The following is a 26,891-nucleotide window of genomic DNA, read 5'->3' as shown; positions in this document are numbered from 1 at the left end:
TGCCTGCCGATGAGGCAGCTTGAGAGTGGTGGGCAGGAGGGTGGCCTGGCCTGGGTCTGAGAGCTGAGGGTCACCCTGTTTCCTGCTGGTTCAGTGTAGCTCCCTCACCTGCGACAGGTGCGGAGACTGAGCGAGGCTGCCAGCCACCAGTCAGGGAGTCTGCGGTGCCCTCAGTCACCTGTCCTCACGGTCATGCTCTCTCCCCTGCCACCCAGACTCCTCTCCTGAGCACAGCCCTGGCCCCTGTGGCGTCTGCTCAGAGGCAGCCAAGGATTTACCCCCAAGAACCAGCTGTTTAAAAAAGATCAGAGGTGAAACGGAGCGTCAGCGGAAATCGAGTTCCTTTCTATGTTTTGCTGTTTTCCATGGTTGACACTAAGTTACTTTGTTACCAGAAAAATAAACGTAAAACTGTCAGCAACCCTGGGGGGGCGGGGGCTGCCAGCACCGCCCAGCACCGGAGGTACGGGCCGCATCCCCTGATGTCTGCAGGACCCACTGCAGGACTTAACATCCTGGTCTCTGGGTCACAGTCCTTGCACGGTGCCAGGGCCTGGACCCAGGGACCAGCTAGGCTGCGTCAGACGACGGTGGGGCTGAGGTGGTTTTGCCAAACTGTTGTGGCCATCGGAGCCACAAACAGATTCAATGGATGGATGGTTTATTTAAACAGCCACAACAGGAAACTTTAATATAAAGCTTTTATCGGGACTCAAGGCAGACTGGGCTTCACGAGTCCTCAGCTCCCTGGTTTGGGGTCTTCTGTCCTCGGGTCCAGTAGCTCCCACGTGGACGTGCTGCTCCTGTCCTGGGGAGGAAGACAGCCCTGGTGGGGAGAGCCTGGTCCGGGTGACAGGACGGCGGCCCATCCGGTGCTTCCGAGGCCCGGCCCCCGAAGGGAACAGCTGTCGCGCCTGCCCCGGTTGCTCACAGGCAGCTCTGCAAAGCAGGGCGTCGGGGTTGTGACTCTGATGCAGGCGGATGGCCCGGCTTGGGCAGCGGCTCACCTTGATGCTGACGCCATGGGCGGCGAGGTCCCTGCGCAGTGCGTCGCACGCCTCCAGCAGGGGCCGCCTCTCCAGGAGCTGCTGCCGCTGGGCCTCCCCAGAGGCCTCCCCCGTGGCCAGGGCGAACTGCCGGACCTTCAGCCGGAACCGGACCAGCTCCTCCACGACGCTGTGCAGCACGGCCGGGCCGCCAGCCCCTGCAGCACACTACGGGGAGGGAGGGGGGCACGAGCAGGTGGCCGTGTCCCCCGCGGGCCTGTGGGCGCGGTGCCCCGCCTCCCCAGTGGGGAGAGGGGCTGGGGGTGTCTCCCCTCCTCTAGCCCCTGAGCTCGGCCACAGGGTTAGGGAGGGTGGGCTCCTGCCGTCCCCTGGGGAGGCTGGACAGTCTGGGAGGGCACTCCCCCTACCCCAGGCCGGGCAGCGGTCCCTCATCAGTTTGCTGGGCAGGACCTACAGGTCTGAGCCTCGTCAACTCAGGAAACCAAACCCACTCACTTCACCACACACCTAAGCCGTCGATGCCCCGTGTGGGATGTGCACACACCCCACGCCCCGCCCCCACCAGCAGCCGGGGACCAGCAGCCTCGGCGCAAAGCTGGGAGGCTCTGGGCTTGGTGGAACCAGAGCCATTCCCAGTTGCCAGGCATCCTCCCCCACATGGAGGAGGAGGGTCCCAGTGGACAACTCTGAGGTTAAACTCCTTAAACCTCATGACCCTCAGTTGCTCTCCCAGCGGAAGACAGTTCTTGTCACAGAAACCTGAGCCCACAGCGGGCTCCTGGGGCACCTGAGCTAGGGGAGTGGAAGGGCCTTCTGACCCAGGGCAGGTGCGCCTCCTCGCAGCAGCGCAGACTCGAGTCTCCCGAGAAAGTGGACACAGACTCACAGAGACCTGTCTCCTGAGACTGGCGTGGACCCACTGACAGGCCCTGGACCGCCCAGGAAAGGACCTCGGTCACCAGGAAACCGACAAATGTTACAAACCCAACGGAATCACCGCAAAGGTGCTGCAAGTCTGTGTTAAGGCCAGAGGCGCTCACAGCAGCAAAGGTCCCAGGAGACGCGCTGCCGGCACGGGGCAGCTGGGTGCCGGGCCTCACCGGGCACGGGCCCGGGGCTGCACTCAGGGCCCACGCAGCGGGTGAGCCCGGCGGACAGGCCCCCTCCAGCTGCAGTCCAGACTTCCCCTGTGAACAACTCCTTCACACTTTTTTTTTCTGAAGTGATGGTTTTGGCCCTTTCCTTTCCTCGTCATGAACAATCCTAAAGCCGTTAGGGGAGGCAGAGCAGGTGGGCCCCAGGGTGAGGGTGGGGAGCCCTGGCCTGGGGTGTCAGAGCCAAGGAGGCATCTGTGCAGGAGGTGCCTGCTGAGGGGGTGAGGTAGTGCAGGCAGGGGTAGGAGGGGCAGGGGCAGAACAGCAGGTGAGTAAATCCTGGGGTGGGGGGTCTCCCGCTCAGAGGAGTTCCATCTGGGAGGGGAGGAGGGTGACGACCCCCAGGTTCCCGTTCATGCAGGTCGCGGGCCTGGTCTGTACAGGGTCCCCCGAGCGCCGGTGTGGCGAGCAAACCCCGCACCCAGACCCTCACCCCTGAGCGCTGTCTACTGAGACCCAGCTCCTCGGAGACACGGCTGACTCCTGCCCAGTGCGGAGAAAGTACCAGACGGCCAGGACCATCCAGGGCGGGAAACCAGTCCATGCTACAGGGGTGGGGCCACGTGGGGCACGGGAGCCAGCGCCAAGGCGCCCTGCCAGCCGTGAGTCGAAGGGGGCAGTGATGGATTAAGCCACTGAATGGATGAGGACGTGAGGAACGGAGGGAGTCCAACAGGGAGCGGTCTCTGTGGCGTCTGAGGCAGGAGAGTAACTCCTGGGGCCGCCTCCCCCAACTATGTGGTCACGGTGTGGACGCCCCAGCCTGGGACAGATGGGAACTCGCCCCGGAGGGTGGCATCACATCTGTCATGTTCCTGAGGGACCTGCACCAGTGCCAGGTGTCAGGGCGGGAAGGCCATGGAAGGCCAAAGAACATTCCAGATGGAGGGGACCAAACACACAGTGGGCCCTGGACGGGGCCTCTGCCCCTAGGAGAATGACGGCCTGGGCGGGTCTGACTCCACGTGCAGGAACACGGTGGGGTCAGGCGGGCAGTTCACTGACAGCTCGGGAGAAACTGCCCTGTAGCCTGACCTGTGTTCTGAGGCTCTTTACGGAGATGAGTGTGTGGGCCCTGGTGACACCCTCACGGCAGCTGAGACGACGACGTTCTGTTCAGAACGTCGTAATTCCAGTTCATAAATATTACCTGAGTGTGTCCACTTTTCAAGGCACATGAAATATCTTAAGGGACATATGTAAGTCTGGCCTTGTAATTACCCATCAAAGGGAACATTTACCAGGGGAAGCGGCTGTCCCACCAGCACGTGGGTAAAGCCAGGAAGAGACGGCGTACCTGTCGGTCCACCAGGGAAACGCCGACCGTCTCAAAGAACTGCTCCACGTAGGACACAATGGCGCCGAACACGGCGGGGCTCCTGGGACCACCGGGCTCCTGGGACAAGGCCCCCAGAGAGGCTCCTTAGAGGCAGAGGATGCTCGAGGCAAGAGCAGGTCAGCACCGGGCAGGGAGGATGCAACCCCACAGGAGATGTTCATGACAGGCCAGGTGACCGCGGGAGCCGTTGCGTCCCCACCTCGGCTTACCCACCAGTGACGTGGGGGCTACCACCCGAGTGCCCATGTCTCCCACACTCACTCTGGCACCAAGCCCCAAGGTGGCAGTGTCAGCAGGTGGGCCTCCGAGATGTCACTGGGCCAATGAGCCTCCACCAACGGCCTGGCACCAGGGCCCAGGGATGGACAGGGCAGTGGGTGCAGGCAGTTGGGCCCCATCACAGCTTCCTCCCCAGTTCAGGTTCCACTAAGTTTACGTGACGACTGGAGTGTCGCATGCACCTGTGTCCATGTGCCAGGCATCCCTACAGCCCCCGACCTGCATCTACTGCCACCCCCCACCCCAGCTCAGGAGGTGGCCCCAGGGTGGGGTGACCCAGGACCCAGGGAAAGCCTGGAGGCCAGCGCTCTGGGACACAGGTCGCTTCAGGGAGCCAGAAAGGTGACGTCCACTCTGTCCTCAAAACTAAGCCAACAAACCCTGCTCTGCCGCCGTGTCCTGGGAGTTACCTCTGAGGCCGCCTTGAGCTGTCTGTTCCCATGGTGGACAAGGCCCATGACGGCGTCCACCGCCCCCGGCGTGTTGAAGTCATCTGCTAAGGCCTCCTGCACAGCCCCCTTGGTGCGGCCCAGGCTTTGGGGAGAGGAGCAGACGGGGTCATCCCCGGACCGGCCAGGTGGCAGGAGAAGCAGTGCGCTGGCCAGTCCCGCTGGATGGACACCCCCGGGGGCTCCATCCTCATCCTCTGGACTCCCGCCCGGGGTAGCCCTTCCACCCCTTCCCTCTGCTGCCAGGACACCCAGAAGTGGTCTGCAGTGACGGCCAACCCTCTCAACTCCTCCTCACCTGCCTTCCTCTTCCTGGTCCCCAGTGGCACCATCAGGCCCCCTTCACTCACACATCTGTCCTGCCCTCCTACTGAGTCTGCCACTGGCCCCTCCAAGGTTGTGCCTCTGTACTAACTCCCTACTGTCCACCATCATCCCACTTCCCGTGGTCTTCACCCCACTTCCTTCAGATTCCCCGCTTCCCGGGCACAGGGAAGGACTGGGCAGAGCCCTTGAGCTTGTCCCTCCAGCCTGGGCCTGAGTGACCATGAGGGAGAAAAAGACCTTGGTCGTTTCTGCTACTGAGATCCAGGGCTGTTTGTTACCCATTGTAACGTGGCCTTCCCTGGCTGATACAGACCTCCTTCCCCTGCACACCTGTTCATGAGCAGTCCTGCTGGTTGTCCCAGACATAAGGGTGCTCAGCTGTCCCTCCCTCACACCTGCTTTCCTGAGGGTGGCTGAGTCTGGCCCACAGCTCCCAGACACACAAGGCCCAGAAGCCCCACCCCAGCGCCCCAGGCTTTGTTCCCTGGGCTCCACTGCTGTGACCAGCAGGCAGCTCCCGCCCATCTCTCCTGGGTGCCCCCTTCCGGACAAGCCCTGAGGGAGTCCTAGGCTCTCCACTCCTCTTGGGGATCCCTGGGGAAGGGAGGACAAGCCCCGTTGGCTCCAAGTACACAGACCCTGCCCGCCATCAGACTGGTGGCCCCGATGACCCCGAGCCCCTCCTAATACTCTCCAGACTGGGCCTGCCGGGCTTCTGCAGCCTCCCATCCCTCACCGCCTCTGATGTCAGTCCCAGCCTCTCACCCTTTGCCTGGATGTAACGGAACAGGGCGAGCTCGCCGAGCCCTTTAACGAGCGGCGGGCTGGGGGCACCCCCTCCGCGCTGCCGGTGGGCTCCTCGCGCCCGCCGCCTGCCACGTCTGCGGCCACGCAGCCCGGGGACGCACTGGGCTCCTGAGCACGCTTGTGGCTGGAGCGCCGTCCCCGAGACCCGGGCCCCCGCTCGGCTCCCCAACCCCGCGGACCCGTGCACGAGCCTTCCGTCCACACGAGGTGGCGGTGACAAGGGCCCCCGTTCCTCACAGCCACGTGTCCCCCCAGCGAGGGCGGCACCCACCTCTCCCACAGCGCATCCTCCTGGACCGGGCCGCCGGCCAGCTGGCCCCGCATGTAGGCACGAGCGTCCTCCGCGAAGGCGGCCACGGCGTGGAGCAGGCGCTGGGCCTCGAGCAGGGCGCCGTCGCCGTAGTCCACGGCTGGGGGCGGGCACGGTCAGGCGGCGCCCGCGGCGGGGGGTGGGGGGTGGGCGCCCCGCCCGCCCTCGGGGGGCCGCCCGGCGCCCCGGCTCACCTGACCTGTAGCCGCTCCGCAGGCAGAAGAGCCGGAAGACGTCGGGGGAGGCGGCCCGGAGGAAGTCCTGCGGGGGGCACGGAGGGTGGGTGGGTGGGGGGGTTGGTGCCCTCGCGGTCTGTCGCTTGTCACAGGGCTTGAGTTCACACCCAGAACCCAGGGACCCTCGGAGCTCTTCCCCTCGTGTCCAGACTCCCTGTCAGCACTTCTCCCTACAGGCTTCCCTGCCGGAGTGCCCATGTTCCAACCCGGCCTGGCCGGGAAAGGCTGGCGGGAGCCTGCGGGCTCCGGGGACCCAGCCCCGCCCTGGACCAGGGGCGTCTGCTCTGCGGTTGGCGGGGACCCTCGTCATGGAAGGACAGGACGCTGTCGGGCAGGAGGGTGGCTGCAGAGGACAGGCAGCTCCCGGGGAGAGGACGGGACTGTCGGGGACGAGGAGCCGGCCGGGGGCCCAGGGCCCAGTCCTCCCCGTCAACATGGTCCTCTGAGGCCTTCAGGTGGACACAGGCCCCAAGGTCATGGTTCTCAAGGAACAAAACTCCCCGATTAGATATAAAACCCAACCAGTGTCGTCCTATAACTGATTTCCATGCTGTCTGCGTGAAGAAGTGAGAATTTTGACATCAGGACGGATAACACAGGAACCCTAGCAGGAAGTGTTCAGTGAAGCCTGTCTGGTCGGCTGGAGGAAGGCTCTCCAGGCCTTCGGGGGCGAGGCGCGCAGGGGCAGGGAGACGGGAACCTCCTCGGTTGGAACGCTGTGTGCCTTTCGGAACTGAAACAGGAGCTGACCCTGAGTGTGGAGGGTGTTGTGTCGTGCACTTTTCACTGCTATTCAAAAAACAAACAAAAGCCTAAGAAGACACACACAAGTGCCACACCTGAACCCCGATGGGGCCCTGGTGAAACCCAAAGCTGTAAACTGCAACAAGGACTAGAAAACTGCTAGTGTTAAGAAATCACTGCCAGCGTCTCAGGTGCTCCGGGTACGCAGGGCAACATTCTGATTTTCAGGAGTCGCGTGCAGAGCGGCACGTGGTGTCTGCAGTGCACTTCCTGGTGGTTCAACAACAGTGAAATGTGTGCACGCACACACTGCACCCATGCACACTCACTGCACATGCGCACACACCGCACCCGCGTGCACACACTGCACCCGCGCACACACTGCACCCGCGCACACACCGCACCCGCGTGCACACACCGCACCCGCGTGCACACACTGCACCCGCGCACACACCGCACCGCGTGCACACACCGCACCCGCGTGCACACACTGCACCTGCGCGCACACCGCACCCGCGTGCACACACTGCACCTGCGCGCACACCGCACCCGCGTGCACACACTGCACATGCGCACACACCGCACCCGCGCACACACACTCACCGCCCCATCCACACAGAGCAGCAAGCACAGCAAAATAATGGCTCTTTCGAATCTGTATAGTGAGTCCGTGCTGCTTTTCACGTCTCTGTAGGTGTGGAATCTGTGGGGTGACACTGAACCATCTATTGCGTGCGTAAGGATTATTTTTGTGAGGCGCATCCCCTTTTGCTTTGTTCTAAGTCTGGTGGGCACAGTTCTCTGCGGCCGGGTATTTAGGTCACAGGGCCTGATTACAACCCCTGTCAATCTGATTTGCCACTGAAGTTAAATTTGGCTTCGCAGGCCCAGAGGAGGGCCCAGTGTCTTAGAAGTGCTCTCCTCCCGGTGCATCCGCCCCGACTTGTCCGGACGCACATGCGCCGCCTGCCTCCACAGCACGGGGGACCGTCCAGCAGGGCGAGAGGCCAGCTGCAACCCCGAAGCCACCGACACCAGAGGAGACTGGTGGTGGGATGGGGAGAAGGGGGCAGAAGTCTAGGCTCGGGAGAGAAGATGGTTGGAGGAGGAAGAGGGTGTGGATCCTGGAACCCGGGGGGCGGGGAGGACGTGGGCAGCGGCGGCAGAGAGCAGAGCCGCAAGCACCCGGGAGGGAGGCCGGGGACGGGACATCGCCGGGCTTTTGGGACAGGAAAGAGCCATTTAAGCCCGGAAGCAGGAGCCTCCCCCCCATGTCAGCCTCTACGACATGTCCACAAACTGCAGGCCCCCAAAGCGCGTTACCTTAATGGTGATGTAGTTCTTCAGGGATTTGGACATTTTTTCTTTGCCTTTCACATGCAAATGCCCTGCAACAGAAATACAGTCACTCACTCTGCGCTGGGTCGGGGGAGGAAGGTGCTTCCACCCGCAGAGGGAAGGAGACATGGGGGCTTCTCTAAAGGCGCCTGGGCCACAGGACCTCTGACCCGCTGCCCCTCCGACACGCAGATCCCCCAAATCTACCCCGTGCTTGGCCCCCCAGGAGGCGGGCCCACAGCTGCGCTGTTCCAGGCCGTCAGGGACCCTGGTCCACGGGGGGGCGATGGCCCGGGCACCACCAGCTCCGGCCCTTCCCTGTCCTGTGACTCAAACACCGGGGAGCTGGCCCAGCCCCGGAAGAAAAGGCGCATCTCTGGTTCGACACAGAGCGCAGGTCTCTGAGAAGGGCTGACGGGGCTTCCGCTGAGGCTGTTTTCACAGATGTGCCCCGACCCTGGCGTTGCTTCACCCCTGTGTGTTTGAGCGGACAGGGAAGCCGGAGTTCCTCCCGGACTGCCTCTGTACGAGGTTCACGTCCAGGGGACGGCCTTTCCTTCCTAACAGAAGATTCTTCCCCTTCTCCTGACCCGTCTTCAAGGACAGCGTGTCCCAAGGCCAGTTTTCCTGAGAACTGGTTAAAATGTGGCTTCCAAAAATACATAACCTTGAATAGGTAAATTGCTATAGCACGCCACAGACACCAACTACAATGAAGGGTTTTTAAAACCAGCAGCACCTGGAAAGCGACACACGTCCGACTACGTAACCTTCCAACCATTTACTTTCGGGAAAAAAGCATCAGTTCTCCAGAGTCAGGAGACGCGGCTGTTTTTCCAGGACAGGGTGAGAGCAGAACCAAGAAGATTCCGATGTCCTCACGGACTGTGAAAGTCGGAACAAAGCCCAGCGGCAAAACCCTTTCCCGTGCCCGCATTTAAGCAACGAGACCGGCCGTGCGTGGACACGGACACCCGAGTGAGCGCTGGCACCGCGGAGGGCCCGTTGGACCCCAGGCCCACAGCCGCTGAGGGGCACCAGTGTGGATAGCAAACCCTAACTCCCCAGGAGCCACCAATGAAGGGTCTCGGGGGGCCCAGTGCTCACGTCCTGACAGTTTACACAGGATCACCTGTCCTGGAACCTGGGAGCAGGGATGGGGATCCTCCATCACTGAGACCCAGCTCTTCAGACCTGCGACTCCCCCCACGCAGCCTCCCAAAGAGGGGAGACAATCGCATGTGGTTTCTGAAGGCAGGTGCGGGCCCTGATGGGAACATGCTGAGCCCTGGGATCACTGCTGAAGCCCCCCACCCTGGTGCCCACCTCTCTGCCAGTGAGCACCGGCAGAAATGGAGCCAGGGTCACCAGGCTCTCATCCCTCTGTTTCGGGAACGCGCCCAGCAGGTCACGTCACTGGCAGAATCACGGCAGGTTCTGGCTACAGTCAAGCTCCCCGCAGGAGACGAAGTGGACACCAGGTGGCAGCTCCCAAGCCGGAAATGGCAGCTCAGCTCGTCCCTTTCTGACGACCTCAAGGCAGCCCCAAGACGAGGGGTCACTCGAGGATCCCTGATGCTTCATCCCGGGGCTCTATGAGGGGCACACTCGGCAAGGTCGGGGTGACTCCCGGGGTGCGGGTGCAGCGAGACACTGCAGTGAGTGCCCTTTGGGGCAGGCAGCCCCCCAGTGACTGTCACCCACAGGAACCCTCACCAGCAGACGTCAAGCAGCTGCTGCACATGATAAAACCAGAGCTTGTCTGCACTCAACACCACCTTGCAGGGAAAACCCCATCTCCTTGATTTAAGGACTTAAAGAAATGGCACTTGTCCATGTCCCGTGTTTTAGATGTTGGTTACCTGCACCTCCCAGCCCTGTCACTGCCAAAGCCCCTCAAAGCCCTTAACTGCCCATTCCAAAACCGTAGTAAAACCAGTTCACCATGGCCTCACGACCTTTGCCAAAATCTGGACATTGACTCTTCCCATGTGTCACAGGAAATTCCAAAATTGCTTTGCCCAAGACGCTGCGGGTTTCACAACGTTGTATCTCCTTCTGAGAACCGACGGTGGGAGTTAATCAATGAGGCTTTTGATCAGTGAAATGGAAGGCGGGGCTTTTAGAGGATGACAGATACTTATGGTGACGATACTGCAGCTCATGAATGGCATGTTCATGATTATTACATCATACTATTTGAAATGCCCTCTTAATAGTTTCATTTGAAAGAAACTTACAGAGAACAGCGCTGCACATTTTCCATTAGTCAGCTCATATTTCAGTTCCAAAAGGCATACTCAGTATCCCAGTCCAAGGAAGTTCAGGTCCCACTGACTCAAAGTCACAAACGATTTGGGGGGAGGGTATAGCTCAGTGGTAAAACGCATGCTCAGCATGCATGAAGTCTCGGGTTCAATCCCCAGTACCTCCATTTGAAAAAAACAAGAGACTAAAAAAGACACAGTTTAAGGGACAACTCTGTTTCTTGACCTACTACCTGATCCAGGTATTTCCAAATGTAGCTGTTTCACTGTAAAGAGAACTGAAAGGGAACAAGTTAACCTGAAGGCTTCACTCACCAGCATGCAGGAAGTAATTGCCCCACTGCCTGCACTGATGGAAGGCCTCGCACTGAGCGATTTCGTTCTCGTGGTGCGGGAAAGCCAAGTCGATCCCACCCGAGTGGATGTCCAGGTGACTTCCAAACACCAGGCTGCGAGACACAGTGCGGAGCCGCGAGTTAATCCAGTCCAACAACACACCCTCCAAACCGCACCCTGTATTTACTTCGTCCAGCCTCATGCAACGTGCACAACGGAAGAGCACAATTCTAAGTCCATATGCGTAATTTAACTAATGCAGTGGAAAACGAATTCTGCTTTTACTTCATAAAACCCCCAATTCATAGCTTTTCCTCCTGGTGAAGGGACATCATTTTCTTGGCCCTGGATACAATGTATGGTTTTTAAAAGCCTCTAAATTCCTTTTTCTTATTTTCCATATGTAGAGCTTAGTGGGTTTTTGACTTTAACAGAAGAGACAGAACTATAAAATCAAGAGATTTTTAATTTGGCTTTTGAAAATGTAACTCTCTGGGAGCCGTACATGAATAACAAGGTGACAGAATCCAAAGTGACGCATCTCGGCCGGTGGCATTTCTGCTCCCCCGCTACGTGACCCGTTCCCGAAAAACCTCGTGTCCCGCAGAACCGCACACTGCAGCTGTCAGGGCCGAGGCGACACCAGCCTGTGCAGCTCTGTCCCCTGAGCACCTGCAGAACAACCGGCCCAGGTTGACTAGCGGCTGCTCTGGAGGGCATGAAAAATGCAAAGATCAATTAAAATGCAAAAACCCGCACAGTGGAAATGGGAGACTGGGGCGAGGCGGGCATCAGTGGAGGTCTGAGGCCACCGGCCCCGCTGACAGCACAGTGAGGCTGGGATGTAGACACCAGGGAGTTTTCTTAAAATGGCTAAAGGTAGATGCTTTCAAAGGTGCCACAGCCTCACTGAGCTCCCTTCCTGCCGAAAGCGGACTCTCCTCCCGGAAAAACCACGTATGCACCGGTCACGCCTGAGCCAAGCGGCCAAGCGGGTCATCTGGGGCTGTATGTCCTTGGCAGTGGGTTCTACAGAATCTGAGTCCTTGAAATTCAAACACTACCAAGGAGAGCAGGTGACAGGAGGGACCAGCACTGGTGGGAGGAGCTCAAGGGGACTCGCTTGTATTTGAAACGAGTGGTCTGCTTCCACAAAGATCTGAGCAAATACAACAGCCTAAGATTTAACAGCTAAACTGTGGGTCCATGATGTTTGTTATATTAGTCTCTATTCTTGTCTGACAGTCAGACCTATTTTAAAATGAGAGAAAGTTGAAAAGGAACAGAAGTCTATTTTTGTAACTTAGATTTGGACAAAAACAAAATAGTTAATGGTAACGTTACATTTGAAATTGAATAAATGTTTCCTGCCTTTGAAAAATTTACCCAGCTTCAGACTAACAAGACAGTTAGACATCTCAGGAACTCCTGGATGTGTTTCCAGGTGAGTCTATAGACGTCCACCACAGGTGAGGGCAGCGGGGGGCCGGTGCAAAAGGCAGGCTCCCTTCTGGGTCTGCACTCAGGTGAACACGCTGGGACAGGCAGTTCCAGGAGGACCTGGTAGGGGGGTGAGCCAACACCGCAAAGGAGGCAGCGTGGCGTCAGCACACGGGGCCGCCTGCTCTTGGCTGCAGCCCTCCTGACGCCCACATTTCTGCCCGGCCGGAGAGCTGCACCACGTGCAACGGCCAACTCGAGGGCGACCGGCTTTGCTGCTCTTAAAACCTAGGGTGTAGCCAGTAGCTTGAAATGTTCGCCTCAATCATACTTACTGTTTCTAATTTTTTTAAGTTTATTAAATAGTTCCATTTAGAATTGTGACATAGTATTCCATTATACAGATATTCCGTAATTAATTAATGCCTTCTTTATTTTAACAGAGGTACTGGGGATTGAATCCAAGACCTCGTGCATTCTAAGTACACACTCTACCACTGAGCTCTACCCTCCTCCGTTTCTAATTTTAAAACTGCTTATTTTAATAAATATCTGCAATGAACTGAAACACGTCGAATGTATCCAAATCCATGAGTTAATGATACTAAGAGACCCCTCACTCCACAAACAGGAAAGACATACACAAGGTCATGTACAGGCAAGTGTAAGAGCGGAATAATAGAAACTAAATGTTCACGGGCCCGGCACTGGCTAAATGGGTGCTGATGCGGCCCAGGGCCCGACACTGCGGAGCCGAGAGACCCGGGAAGGGGGCCCCGGGACAGGCTGCGGAGGGAGGACAGGGCACAGGAGGGCACGGGTGGGATGCCGCCTTCCGTACCCTCCTCCCCACCTGGCCACGGGCAGAGCCTCGGCACTGCAGACCCGGGACGGACAGCCCACAGGGAAGATCTACAGAAACAAGGTGGCGAGGCCCCAGCAGAGACACTGAAATCAGAAAACCGTTGTGCTGCAGAAGCCAGGGAACGTCACTGACCGGGCTGATGGGGCAGGTCTGGGCTGACCGCAGAGCCAGTCAATGGGGACGCCCGGCAGACAACAGCAGAGACACGTGGACAGTGTGAGGAGAGACACGGAAGAGGGTCCCTGGAGGGGCATCAGGACCAGAGGAGCACCAGGTCTATGGGATTCCCAAGACAGAGACGTCCCGGGCGTGGTGTGGCCGAGATAAAGAGCTGGGAGATAGGGCAGGTGGAAGCGGGAACTGAGGGTGATGCTCTAGGGGCCAGTGCGGCCCAGCCCTGGAGCCCAGGGCAGTGGTCCAGCCCCTCACCCAGGCCCCTGGCCGCCTTCCTGCACCCACCACAGGGGAGATGGAGGTGCCCAGAGCTGGCCTGTGTGTGCTGGGAAATTAAGACCTGGACCACAGAGCAGGCTTTTCTCCTGAAGGAACAAGCGCTGCTGTTGGAAAGATAAACGTGTCATGGTTTGCCTCCCACCCGCACTGCGCTCCCTATCCCAAGCCGCTTGGCCAGCACTGCGCCCTCTGCTGCCCAGGCCGGGCACTGCCGAGCGCTCAGCACCACACCGAGGAACGGGGACCCTCACCTGCAGATGGTAGAACACTCGATGTGCCAGCCGGGCCTGCCGTTTCCCCAGGGAGAGGCCCAAGCTGGCTCCTGGGGCTTCACTGCCTTCCACAGGGCAAAGTCGCTGGGGTGCCGCTTGTCAGAGTCAACTGCTAACGACAAACGGTTCATCAATGGGAGGGGATCTGGAACTAAGCTCCGTGAAACCGCCACAAAACCGAGGCAGGAGGCGTGTCCGGCTGCGCTGCCCCGGAGCATGAGCCTCACGCTTCTCATCCGTGTGACTTTCTCTCCCGCTACGAGGGCTGGGAGGCTACCAAGCACGTCCATCCCTGACAAGCCAGAAGCTCTCAGCCCGGGGCGGTGAGGCTGGTCTCAGGAAGCCGGATGCGGGTGGGCTGCAGTTGAGCGCAGTGATGCTGCCCAGCGGGCCGCTCAGTACCCGCTCTCAGCCTTCCTTATTCTGCTTCTCAGTAACTCAGATTCAGAGAAACTTTTTCCAAAAAAAAAAAAAAAGATAATCATATAGACTGGAAAGAAAAAACCAGAGTCCAAATCACATTCAGAAAGTAAGAAAACTCAGAGGTGGAGGGTTCAAGGTCGCAGGGCGAGCAGTGTGGGGCTCTGTCTACGTTCCCCAAACTGGGAGGCAACCAAGATGCCCTTCAGGTGGTGGAGAGACAAACTGTGGTCCCTCCAGACAGCAGAATATTATTCAACGCTGGAAAGAAATGAGATTTCAAGCCATGAAGAGACATGGAGGAACCATAAATGCATGTTACTCAGTGAAAGAAGCCAGTCTGCAAAGGCCACACGGCAGGATTCCAACTCCATGAGCTTCTGGAAAAGGCAAAATGGAGACAGGAGAGATCAGTGCTTGCCGGGATGGGGGGTGGAGGATGAACAGGGGAGCAGAGAGGGTTTTCAGGGCAGCGAAACTCTCAGGGTGACACCACGATGATGGACACACGTCACTCTACATTCGCCTAAACCCAGAAACGCCTGAGTGACCCTGCTGTAAACTCTGGACTCCAGGTGATGACGTGTCAGGGCGGGTCCACCAGCGCTAACCACGGCCCTCTCTGGTGAGGTGCGATCGTGGGAGAGGTTGTACGTGCAGGGCGGAGGGTGTACGTGCAGGGCGGAGGGTGTTCAGGAAATTTCTATAGCTTCCACTCAATTTTGCTGTGAACGTAAAACTGCTCTAAAAATAAAGTCTATTTAAATAAAAAGTGTTGCTGATGCTAGGATGCGTAAGCATCAGAAGTTCCCCCTCCCCTTCCTGAAGGGGCACGGCCACCCCACACGGGCATGGATGAGCTGGGGCGGGAGCAGAACACCAAGGCTGCGCAGAGGCAACAAGACTGTCCTGGGGAGATCTCAGCGCTGTGAGTAACTAGATTCAAACGGCACAGGTCCCAGGCAGGCGGACCATGCCTGAAGACAGAAAACTCAGACAACTGGACTTCTGGGGTCTTCCTCATTTTGGTTTGGTTCTCTTAAGCAGTATCCTTTAAAAAGTACTTTTAATGTAGTTCTATATACTTATTTCTTCTCTGTAAAAATGGCTTTGATCTAACAAAACCTTGGAACAGAAGAGAGTATAGGAAGAGATTCAGATACAGCAGGAACGTAACACATGGTAAAATTCATATAGAACCTGATGCACGGTGGAATTTACACACGATAAAATACCTGCAGGGACTGCAGATCTGACAGCAGCAAGATGAGCAGAGCGTTAAGATGTGGCAGCACGGAAGGCGGGCTGCACGTGCAGAGGTGACCCGGGGAGGGAGGGGAGGAAGGGAAACAAGACTGTCCACAGGGAGGCCACAGAACCTCACACTCTACACTTTTCTCTCCACTCCAAAAAACCAAACTAAATTTAAAACTCGGCTGTGATCCGCTTACGGCAACGTCACCACATCTGAGAGCGCTGATGTCTGCACCCTCCAGCGAGCACAGGGAGGTCCAGGCTTTGTCCCCAGAACCCAGGCGGGAGGCAGAGGTCACCCACCTGGCTCTCCCACAGGACCTGGGGCCACGCCGACCAGCCTGCCGTACTTGTCGCCTCTGGACTGCAGGTCGAAGTAGACGTTGCCTGTTTGATAAAGGCAGTAGTGAAGCTCACCTCTCAGCGGTCCAGTGGTCCACACGCACGTCGATACAAGCTGCACAGCTCACCCACTGTGAGGACTTGAACCCAGAACTCGGCATCCGGCCTCTGGGGGCCCCTTTACTGCATTTTTAAACCAGAACGAACAACAACTACACTGTTACAAAAGCCGCATTGAACACATCACGAATCAGGCCGTGGCGGAGACACAAGTGTAAGTTCTCTGTAAAATGTCAAGCCCATTCTTTTCAGTAAGAAAAAAGGAAAGTGAGTTTACATCACTGGCCTGTGTTCAGTTCTGGGCCCTGTGCCACACACCAGTCAACAAAGAAACCCTCGGGGAGGGGACAGCTCAGCGATACAGCGTGTGCTTAGCATGCATGAGGCCCTGGGTTCAGTCCCCAGGAACTCCATTAAGAATAAGAAAAACAAGACACCCCTTTCTAATCCTGGCACCCCAAGACTACCTCACAGCACGCTCCAACAACCCACAGATGTGTGTCATTTGTCAAAGCCCCACGGGCCCCACCCGGTCTTCACTGTCCATGTGCGACCCTACCTTTGGCTGTACAGTAAGCATGCCCACGAGCAATCACTCCTTCGATGAAAGCAATGATCTGCGGGATGTTGTCGGTCACCCTCAGGTACACCGTGGGCGGGAGAACCTGAAGGACAGCACAGGAGAAATGGCGGTTTCCCCAGCTCCAAGCAGAGGGAGGTCAGCACCACTGGCCCCATCGCTCAAGCTTCCTACCCACTCACCTTCAAGGCCGCCATGTCCTGTTTAAAATCTTCTTCGTAAAGATTGGCGAGAGAAGCAGGTGACACATTCATCTGCAAAGAGATGAGGTGCACTGAGTCTGGAGTATTCACGGCAGGACCACAGAGGCTCCCCGGGCCGCCGAGCACGGGCCCCAGCCCGGCATGCGGGCCTCCGCACAGGCCTGCTCACGGACGGGGCATCTGCTCACGGGCACTGAGCTTGCACCAGTCGCTTAACTAGTCAAAAAGGCTCACTGACCGGTCTCCTGGTTAGAGAGGAAACAGAACTCACAACGTCATGATCACCGTTACATCACTCAAAGCAAAACCCCAGACCCTACAAACCAGCCTGTGCTCCTCCAGGACCAGGGCGGCGAGGCCAGCCCTCCCGACCCACCACCAGACACTCGAGCTCCCACTTCTCCCCTGGCCCTCAGCAGGCAAAAGGGAACAAGTCAAAAACATGAATGAGGAAATCTCTCAGAAACATCTGACAGCAACACAGCACAAGAAGTGGAAACGAGACAGGCATTCAAGGGGCCACGGCTGGGCATCTGGGGACAAGCAAAACCCCCACAGAAGGACATCGAATTCTGGATGCAATGGCGCATGGGAACAAGTACTCCGGCTCCGGACTCTGGCAGGGATGGCACATCTGACAAGGCTCCCAAAAGCACGTCTTAACATTCGGCAGAAAAACACGCCCAGGATGGAGCACAACACTGTGAGCCCGTGTGAGGACTGTGAGCCTCTCGCGTCCACCGGCATCTACGCCTGCTCCGGTGGGGGGAGAAGGGGGCAGCCCTGTGCGACAGGCCCCGTGTTAGGGTGAAGGTACTTCCGTGTCGGAGGATTTCAAAGCTTTCTCGAGTGGAAGGCCGCCCCAAGCCCCATCACCCTGAAGCCATCTTCTTCCCAGCCCAGGGCCCTAAAACGGCAATCGTCCTGGAAACCACAGCCAGGGAACATTTACTGAAGAAATAAACCTAGTGAACAAAGTGCCTTTTTGGCTGCATGGTCTTGGGCATGACAGTAAACCTCTCCGCCTCAGACTTTGTTTGCAATGGGGAGATGGTCCCACCTAATCGCCCCTTAGACTCCTGTGCACGTGGCGAGGGCGTCTCTGTGGACGGAGACTAAGTTAGCACCACTTCTAAGCAGACACGGCACGCAGACACATCGGTCCTTCTGAGCGGCAGCTCTCGGGCAGAGCAGGCCTCTCAAACAGAAGTCAGCCAACTTACACCTACTCAGAGGACAACAGCCCAACCAAGACTGAAGCCTAAAAGCCCAGTGTCAGCGTGCCGCTTCAGAAGTGGCAAATAATATGCAATTTGGGCCCAAAGGTCAGCAGACTGCCTGATGTGTTGACCTGATTCTAGATCTCTGCGTGGCTGATTCTTTCAGGGAGAAGTGACAGCGGTGTGCCCAGGCCCAGCCCCCGCCAGAAGGCAAACCCTGTCCGAGTTGTCTCGGGAGCATGACCATGGTCATGTGTGCATTTGCACCCTCCTCTTGAACCCCCCACACCCAGGGCACCGCGCCCGGCTGGCGCCCGGCTTCCTTGGCTAAGGCCACACGGCGCCCCACATCCGAGTCCAGCTCACACCGCCCTCTCCCGCGCAGCGCCCAGCCGTCTCTCACGCGCGCGCGCGCGCAGGGCAGGCACAGCTCTGAGCTACAGGCCCAGGCGTGACGCCTCGGTGGAGGACACACGCACGCCCCCTGTGCGGGCTGCCGCCGGCAGCTCTGGAGGAAGCTGAACCTGACCCACGCGGCCCGAGGCTGGCGACGCCTGGACTTCGCCACCGTGGCGGCTAAAACATACCTGGCTGCACCTTCAGCCTGCACTTCTCTTATTCTGAGGGAGCTGGAACCTCTCACATGTTTAAGGACCACCTGCAACAGACCATCTGCAATTCACCACTTTTCTGAGCTGCAGGTCTTTTCGGTCTTTTCTCAGTGAATTGTAGGAAGTCTTTTTAAAAGAAATTAATCTTTTATCCCTGGCATGCATTTCCATTTTTTCAGTCTTCCAACTTTATAGTTATTTTATGGCATGCAGAAAATTTTCATTTTTATATTTAGCAAGTCTTTTATCTCTCTCAATCTCTCCCCGTCAATGGCTTCTGGGTTTGGAAACAAACTTAAAAAAGCCTTCCCCGACATGAGGCTATAAAAAGTGCCTCAAGGTTTATTCTAGTAATTTGTGGTTCCACTTCTTTTATGTTAAATCTCCGGTCTGCTTCAAATTTGGCTGTGAGGCAAACATTCAACTTTGGTTTATTTCTTTCCCCAGATGGTTACCCAACTGTCAACAGTTTTTACTGAGTAATTCATCTGTGCCCCATTGATTTGAAATGCCATCTTTATCATAAAATAAATTGCCATCATTTATTGTGTCTATTTCTGGGCTTTCTAGTGTGTTCCATCATCTGTCTCTTCGTGTAACTGACAATGATGTTTCATCTCCACAGCCTTCACGGGGGCAGAAAGCCCACTGGAGGGTCAGGGTCAGGGCGGCAGGGCCGGGGGGAGGATGGGCAGAGGGAGCTTCCTGGGGCCGAGGATGGAGACGGTCACCATCACAACACTGCTGCTGCTTCACAGCTGGGCAGGGTTTGGCAGGCTGTACACCTCACCTTGTGTGCACTAATGTCATTCCTCCCAGGTCTGTCTGACCTCAGCAAAGCTGTGTGAAAAGGGACAGAATATATGAAAGCAAAACTTCCCATAGCTTTTAAAATGTTTTAACATTTGGTGGGGCTACTCCCTCCTCAATACTTCTTATACGACTTTTTCTGGTCATTCTTGCTTTTTCGCTCTCTTGTGTGAACCCCAGGACCAGTCTGTCCAGCTCGGATAATGCGGACACACGCACTGCTTTAAGCAGCATGTCCAGGACGCCTTTCCTGAGCGTGTCCTGTCACACACGTGGCTCCTCCTGCCCCGGACACAACCCTCGGGACAAGGCTGGGATGCTGATGAGTGACGCTGAACTGAAAGTGGACACTAATCTATTGCTGGCTTTGGGGACAGGGAATCATATTCCAGAAGTAAAATTTTTCAGTGTCACTTTTAGGCAATGGATCACACCATACACAGGGCCAGCCCTGCCCTCTCCCCACAGAACCACCCACGGGAGGCGGTGCCGAAACAGGCCCCGGTCCATTACTTCAGCTCGCCCAAGACCACAGATGAGCTCGGCGCAGCTCTCACCCCTGCCGGGGGCCCCGCTGCTCAGCCCCGACGATCAGAGGGGTGTCAAGCCCTCTTCCGGAAAGAAAGGCGACGCAGGCCAGTGTCCCGGTGTGCAGAGGGTAACTGTGGCTTGAGCCACTGAGACACTGATTATCACTTTTCTAACACAAATGTGACTATGCAAATACACCTGTCTCTTTTCATTCTTACCCTAGAAATCCTCCTTCGGTTTTCATCCCTGACGACCTACAAAACCGTGCCAAAAACTAAAGTCAAGGAAGTGATTCAGGAAAGTGAAATATAGTTTAAAATATTTTAAGAGCAAGAGTTGGAGCAGATGGCCCAAAAGGTATCACCATCACCAAAACAGCTCAAGTCAGGTAGAAAGTATACAGTCTTTCTGCTGGGGACTGAAACACGGACAGGATTTCTCACAACTGCGGTTTTGGGCACGTGATTTAGTATCTTGAAGGAAGACTCTATCCTGAGAGCTAAAAAGACCGTTTGCTGCCACATTAGCGTCCTGCCATGTTGCAAGTGTGGGAACGCTCAGGTGTCAAAACTTACACACTCTAAATCTTCAAATCAATTCTACCAACTTTTTCGTATCCTAAGTATCAGAAGTTCTTTTTTAAAGTAACAACCAACGTCCTCGTACACCTGTGACTCCGCTGAAGCCCCCATTCCTCCTGCATTTGTTGCTGCCCCTCCACTTCCCGATCCCCCGCCTCCCAGGGCTCCTGGCCCCTCACCCACTGGCTGGCAGCCCACACTGCCCTCCAGCACACCCCATTCGTCCCCTCGGGTCCCCCCCAGCCACGAGGCTCAACTCCACCTCCAACTCTGAAGAGTCACAGCTGACCCCCACCCACCAAGTGCAGGGACACACCTGCGCGCCTCAGGTCCCAGCTGAGAGATGACAGATGAAACCCCGACCCGGCCGCCTTCCTCCTTAGCCAGCCCGCCTTTGCACGTGCCCTTCGCTGTGGCGCCGCTTCCAGCCACTTCCCCACCTGCTGTGCCCGAGACCACTAACCTCCTCCTGCTGCTTCCGTCTGAGGTCCGGCCGGTGAGGCTGGGCTCCGGCATCCACCCCACTCAGTGTCTCGGGACCAACCTTCCCATGGAGAGTCCTGGGCCCTGTTCTGCCCCCATCTGGGTCCCAGCAGGTCCAGAGGGACGTCGCACGCCTCGCCCCCCAGCTTCCCCTTGGCTCTGCCTGGACTCTGGGGCTCCCACGGCCATGTCAGTGACCTCACCTTAGGTGGTGGACTGGCTGGACACAGACCCCAGGGACACCAAACACAGGCAAGGGATGTGGACACAGGGCAGAGACCAAATCTGATGAGGGATTGAACTAAAGGGTCAGAGAGAACCAGAGATGGGGTGATGACCCCAAATGCTGGCACTTCTGGCCCTGCGGTGGCTTCTTTTCCAATACCCACCACTTCTCCAACCTCTGACTCTGGCAGGGGGTCCCAGGATTCAACCCCATTCTGAGACCAACTCCGGTGGGGAGCACGGACCCAGGCCCACAGGACTGCCCCCCTTCTGACGCGGCAGCCGCAGGGTCCTTGGCCGCCGGCACTTTGTCTGCCGATGACAAATTCAGGGGTTTGATAAAACAAGTCCCAGGATCAGGACAGTGCTCCACCTCCTACCACAGTTTATATAAAGGACACAACTCGGGAACAGCCACGTGGATAAGACGCATAGCACGGGTGCGGGAAGGGCTGGGGGGTGCAGGCAGCACCCTGTGTCCTGCAGCCTGGAAGCTCCAAGTCATCTGGGCTTATAAACCAGTCTCACACAGAGCATGTGTCCGTGGTCTGCCCACCTCGCCGGACACAAGCTCTGTGGGGCCAGGAACGGCCTTCCTCACCTGTGTTCACACAAAGCCAGGCACAGGCCTGCGCCTGGACCCGGGGCATCAGCATCAGTCCTGAAAACGGGTCAAGGCCACTGTAAGGGACCAGGACACACTGACCGACCCACCCAGACAAAATAAAATGGGAAATCCCACCACGCTGAGGACGTGAAGAAACACGTTTCAAGTTGGAACCACCTGTCAGCACTGCTGGTACCTCTCTCTGAAATGATCCGACAGAAGAAAAGTGACGGCACATATCAGATAAACTGCTCACCCTCCGACCCAGTAACTCCACTTTGGGAAAAATATTTAAGGAAACAAAACAGAGGAGGGAAAAAGAAACTCACAGCAGCACTCTTTGTAACAGCTAGAAACATGCGAGCCGCCAGCCACGGCAGAATGCTGCCTAGTTATTAAAAAGGTAAATCGGTGGGAAGCAGGAAGACATGGTTTCTAGGAAACAAATCTGGGAGAAAACAACTGAACACGGGAGGAACCCAAGGCTCCAGAAGTAAGGATGGTGAGTTACCGGATGTCCACGTGATGGAATGTTCTAGGGCTACCTAAGTGCTCAAGAACATGAAAAAGACACTCAAAACACGGGGAGTGGAAAAGCAGATTACAAAACAATACAGAGTATAAACCAGTTTACTAAAACAACACTATATGCATCTTCTCATTTTTAAAGTTACAGGAATGTAAAGCACTCAACGTAAATTTTTCTGTAAATTAGATAATTTAACAATTCTGTATAGATCTTTAAAGATGACTGTTATATACACTTATACATATAATTGCTTTATAGACAGAGTTGCTGATCATAAAAAGCAGGAGAGGTGAACCTTTCAAAGTAGAAGTTTAAAAATACAACTGTAATATTTTACTTACGCCCTATGTTAGAATTTCCCCCCCAAACTTCCTCTAAATAAATACCACATGAGATATAAGAGAAGTGCCCTGTTCACTTAACAAATGAAAAAATTAAGTCTCATAAGGGCTAAATTTCCTGAGCCCCAAAGAGGCCTTTTGACTTCCCTCTGTAGAGAGGGGTGAGGTGTCTCCCAGAGGCTGAAGGGCAGGGAAGGGCCTGAATTCAGGCCAGGATGCCTCCGGGGAATAAGATGATTCAGTAAAGGTGTCCTTGGTCAGGATGAGGACATCCCTCTGATCGCCTGTCAGAGCATCCGCACTGTTGCTGGGCCACATGTGGACAGTAAGACATGCGAAGTCCCATGAAGCACAGATTAGAACCATCAGACGGGGTCGGAACACTAATCAGTCAGGGCACCCATCAGCGTAACCTGCGCTTACCTCATTGGCTCTCTTGATTATTTTATCATCCACGTCTGTAACTCCCATCACCATGATGATGTTGCACCCAAAAACCCTGCTTAGGATCCTTCGAATTATATCAAATCTCACATACGAGCTGAAAGGAAAAAAATGTTAGGGCATCTTGAATACCGGAAGTCATCACTGTGATCCTCAAGACGAGCGCGTGATATTTGACGTGATGCCACGTAGCGCCGCACACGTGGAGTCAGGGATGGTTCCAGGACAGCTGGGAGAGGGCAGGGCCTCTTACTGACTGGCCCCCACTGGGTCTGCGTGAGAAACTGACACAGATACCGCCTCAACTCCAGGACACAACATGAGCGGTTTTAACTCCAGAGCTGTCATTTAAGAGGGTTGACATCTATTCAACCATATAAAATTTGACTCGTAAAGCAAGCTTACAAGGTAGTCAAGACACTGAGACTTTAACCATCCCTATTCATGTCCTAGAATAATGTCTCACTGTGACAAGAGAGGGAAGCAAATAATAACAAATCAAGGCAGGGACAATCCCATCAGATCTGGGTAAGATGACGCCCAAGCTGTGCGCACAGGACTGCGGGACACTGAAACACTAGCTCACTGGCGGACCGCACCACGGTAACGCGGACATGTGAAACCAAAAGGCTTTAAAACCTAAGACCTATTTAAAATCTCAGAAATCTGGCTTCCCATAAAAGCAACCTTAAAACTCAGGGTCGGTCCAGCTCATCTCCAGCTCATCTCTGTCATCCACACGGCCTCTCTAAATCTGCGTTCATAAAATCATTTTCTCTCGAAAATGAGCCTTGTTATTGTAACCTTTGAACTCCCCACATTCACCAGACCCAAACAGAGCTGAGGCCAAATTCCAGTGACAAGCAATCTCTGAAACCCATTCCCAAGATATGGAGCCTTTCAAAGCCTCAGGCTATGAATTGGGCAAAACTCCACTATCTCCCAGGGTTGCTGTACATAATCTCAGTGCCTGGGCAGCGGGGATTCCAGCAAGCATCAGCGCTTACTAGCAACACCATCACTGCGCTCTTCACCCGTCCTGAGTCAGAAAGACTACAAGAAATGAGGTTTAAGAGGAAAAATTAACAGGAACCTAAAACAAAGTGAAGAGAAGCCAAGTCACATGCGGGGCCCAGGTCTCTGCAGGCGGCTGCCCCCTCCCTCAACCCCGGGGACACCCACATGCACCAGGCGCGCCAGCTGTCCAGGCGCAGGGCTGGCTGGGCAGCCGAGGCTGCACTGCAAGGGGAGGAACCTGGACTCACTCATCACTTCCCAGCTGGGGCACCACGGGCATCTGACAGCCCTCTGCATCCCGTCCCCATTTGTAATTTGGGGACAACAGCACCGCCAGCTGGTGTGCTTAGAGGGTTACACAGGCTGGTGTTTGTAAAGCATGCAGAGCTCTGCCTGGCACGTGCTGTGTCTGTTAAGTGTCTGTCTCTTTAAAATAGAGGCTGGTGGGGCTATTCAGGGGGGAACATGCAGAGACAGGAACCTGGAGAGTAAGTAGGAACAGACCCGCAGATGGGGACGGGTTTTAAACTTTACCTTAAGAGCAGTGGACCACGCCTGACCATCTGCCCCCGAGACCCACAACCTCTGCAGAATTCGTGTTGCCCTTTAGAGGCATCCTGAATTGACTCTGCCTGAGGAATGAGTGCTGTCACCACCGAGACATCCATGGGGGTTCTCCTGGCGCGCGTCACCCAGGGAGGGTTCTGGGGGGTTGGAAAGGTTCTGTTTCTCAATGTAAGAGCCGTGACCACTGACTCACCTGTTCACTTGAGGTCTGCACTCTTTTCCATATTTGTAAGGGCAAGTACAAATGATGACTGAAAGGCCTGATTCTCCTGGTTGAAAGCAAGGGAGAGTCTCCCCTCCCCCCTCCTTCTTTCAGAATTTCTCCCTCAGTCCTTTTAAAATGCACCTAAATGCTTGTAATGGCAAAGTAAGCCTCTGTCAGTTTCACAACTCAGGAAAGTCTCAAGGCCCTGGGAGCCTTCTCTCTGAAATGAAGTTTTCAAGGAGGGTGATGGTCATCAGCCAGTGGGAGGGGCCCAGCCTGGGCCCAACTCTACGCTGCAGACCTCCCTAAACCAGAGAGCTGCGCCCACCCAGCTCTACGCAAGACTGCAGTTCCGTCTCTGTAATCCTTTTCGCAGGCTGCCTGGGCCTGCATCCCATTCCGGTTCAGTTCTTACCCAGTAATAAGATAGCTTTCTTCTGTCTTTGTGGAGAGGTTTTCCAGGTTGGGAGAAACAAGAACCTCTGCTGTTCTTAGTATTTCCATAACATATTTTATACTTCAATAAAGAGATCAAAATATGCCTTTTATAATTAATAACAAGTTAGCCCAAAGTGAAGGGGGGAAAAAAGGACTCCCAGACCATTTACTTTGTTATTGCACACAAAAAAATTCAGATCTTGCTGGGTTAATATATAATTTTTAAAAATATGTACTGAATCGGGGAGGCAGTACAGCTCAGTGGTAGAGTGCGTGCCTAGCATGGGCAAGGTCCTGGGTTCAATCCCCAGTACCTCCATTAAAATAAGTAAATATATTAAAACCTAATTACCTCTCCCACAAAAATAAATTTTAATTAAAAAAAATCTATTGAATAAAGGTAACTTTTTACTTTTAATCTAGATCTGAACGATAACAAGTTTAAAAGATGTACAAGAGGACATACAAAATATTAGGAAAAGTGGCGGCAGTTTCGCAGCTCACAGTTAAGAGGTGGGGAGAGGCAGCACCTGGAGGTCAGATACACTGGGCTCCACCCCGGCTCTGGCGCTTCCTAAATGTGTGCCCTCCCACAAGCGACTTATCCTTAAGAACTGTTGAGCCTCACACACTTCCCACTTCAGGTGCTGGCTTAAGCAGCACTTCATGGGCGTTATTTCATAAAATTGAGAAGATTCATAAAGATGGGTACTATTATCCCCGTCTCAAAGATGAAGAAACCAGGACTCAAAGCTGGGACGAAAATAAGTGTGGGGGCCAGAAATAGCCTATGACCAGCTGACCCAACATCTCGTTAAACCCAACAAGAAACATCTGATTCCAAAACAGGTCACTTTCCACTGCTCCTCACTGCCTCCCTGAGTCTCCCCGCCCGTGAAACGGCACTAAGTGCTTAGAATTGGTGCAAGAAGCACGTGAGGCTGCGGCATGTATACTTCCCACGGTCCCTGCAATAGAGGAACTATTCAGTGTTCTTAAGTTGCCACTTGAGGGATGAAAAAAAACTGCAAAAGTCTTTTTCTTTCCAAAATAAATGGTCTCTTGAAGTGTGAAAAATCAAATTCAGGAGACTTACCAAGCGTGGCCAAGGTGTGCGTGATCGTAGACAGTTGGTCCACAGGAATACCTAGGAACAAAGTTAAAATCCACCATGTGAAACATACTAGCAAGAAAGGTCACCACATTCTCAGTCACGATCATCATCTAATCATGTCTTTTTAGAAAGTAATCACGTTTGGAGGATGCACAGCCAGGGTTCTATTTCACTTAAGTCGCTTAAGTCAAATCTGTGAATCACTGAGACTATTCCACTGTCTTTAAAGGTGCTGCCAACGTAGGTTATTACTTACTAAATGCTTCCACCTGAGAACCCAACCCCGCTTTCCATGCAGACCCTCCGCCTGGGCAAACTCTGGGTCCACAGCCCTTCCCGCCCCACCTCCCCCAGGAGCCCGCTCCGCCAACCCGCCGGGTACCAGGAGACGGCGTCCACGTTGCTCACGATCAAGGGGTCCTTCCTCCGGGTGAGGCTGTTGTACACCTTGACGCCGGTGTCGTAGCCCGCGGGCTGCAGCCAGCCCTGCCCGGGGGCCCCCGACGCCGCCCTCCCCGTTCCCGGCCCGGGCCCCGGCCTCGGCCCCAGGCCCAGTGCGGCCCGGAGGAGCGAGGAGCGCGAGCCGGCCCCGCGCGTCAGCAGGCATGGCCTAGCCGCGAGCTCACACAGTGGCTCGCCCGCCACGCCCACTCCGGGACGGCTCCGCCCACCCGGAAAGGCCCAGG

At 55.8% G+C, this 26,891-nt stretch overlaps 1 protein-coding gene across 13 annotated transcripts; it reads right to left on the bottom strand.

Annotated features, from left to right (window-relative positions):
* Positions 1-644: 644 nt before the first annotated feature.
* CARS2 (cysteinyl-tRNA synthetase 2, mitochondrial) lies at positions 645-26,891 on the bottom strand. 13 transcript variants are annotated; one of them, XM_032496642.1, is made up of 16 exons: positions 26,588-26,879; positions 26,188-26,238; positions 22,844-22,961; positions 16,462-16,533; positions 16,259-16,364; positions 15,601-15,684; positions 13,603-13,735; positions 11,099-11,302; positions 10,573-10,706; positions 7,976-8,040; positions 5,867-5,933; positions 5,634-5,772; positions 4,190-4,313; positions 3,459-3,557; positions 1,008-1,214; positions 645-803 (listed from the first exon to the last, which is right to left on the bottom strand). In XM_032496642.1, the coding sequence occupies exons 3-16, from the start codon at positions 22,895-22,897 to the stop codon at positions 666-668; spliced, it is 1,626 nt and encodes a 541-aa protein (XP_032352533.1). In that variant the 5' UTR covers positions 22,898-22,961; positions 26,188-26,238; positions 26,588-26,879; the 3' UTR covers positions 645-665. The 13 variants fall into 13 exon arrangements, 10 of the variants coding, with proteins under 10 accessions (XP_032352533.1, XP_032352528.1, XP_032352529.1 ...); XM_032496637.1 differs by lacking the exon at positions 22,844-22,961 and having other exon boundaries at positions 26,588-26,882; XM_032496638.1 differs by lacking the exon at positions 22,844-22,961 and having other exon boundaries at positions 13,603-13,732; positions 26,588-26,880.

Source organism: Camelus ferus, chromosome 14 (genome assembly GCF_009834535.1).
Source record: "Camelus ferus isolate YT-003-E chromosome 14, BCGSAC_Cfer_1.0, whole genome shotgun sequence".
NCBI lineage: Eukaryota > Metazoa > Chordata > Mammalia > Artiodactyla > Camelidae > Camelus > Camelus ferus.
This window is presented reverse-complemented; position numbering and strand designations above follow the sequence as displayed.

Excerpts from the sequence above, each read along its gene's own strand:
- CARS2 (XM_032496637.1), bottom strand. The coding sequence starts at position 26,812 with ATGCCTGCTGACGCGCGGGGCCGGCTCGCGCTCCTCGCTCCTCCGGGC. Across the intron at positions 5,934-7,975 it reads AGAACTACATCACCATTAAG|GACTTCCTCCGGGCCGCCTC; the intron begins GTAACGCGCTTT and ends TGCCCCCCGCAG. Across the intron at positions 4,314-5,633 it reads GAGGATGCGCTGTGGGAGAG|CCTGGGCCGCACCAAGGGGG; the intron begins GTGGGTGCCGCC and ends CTCTCCCCAAAG.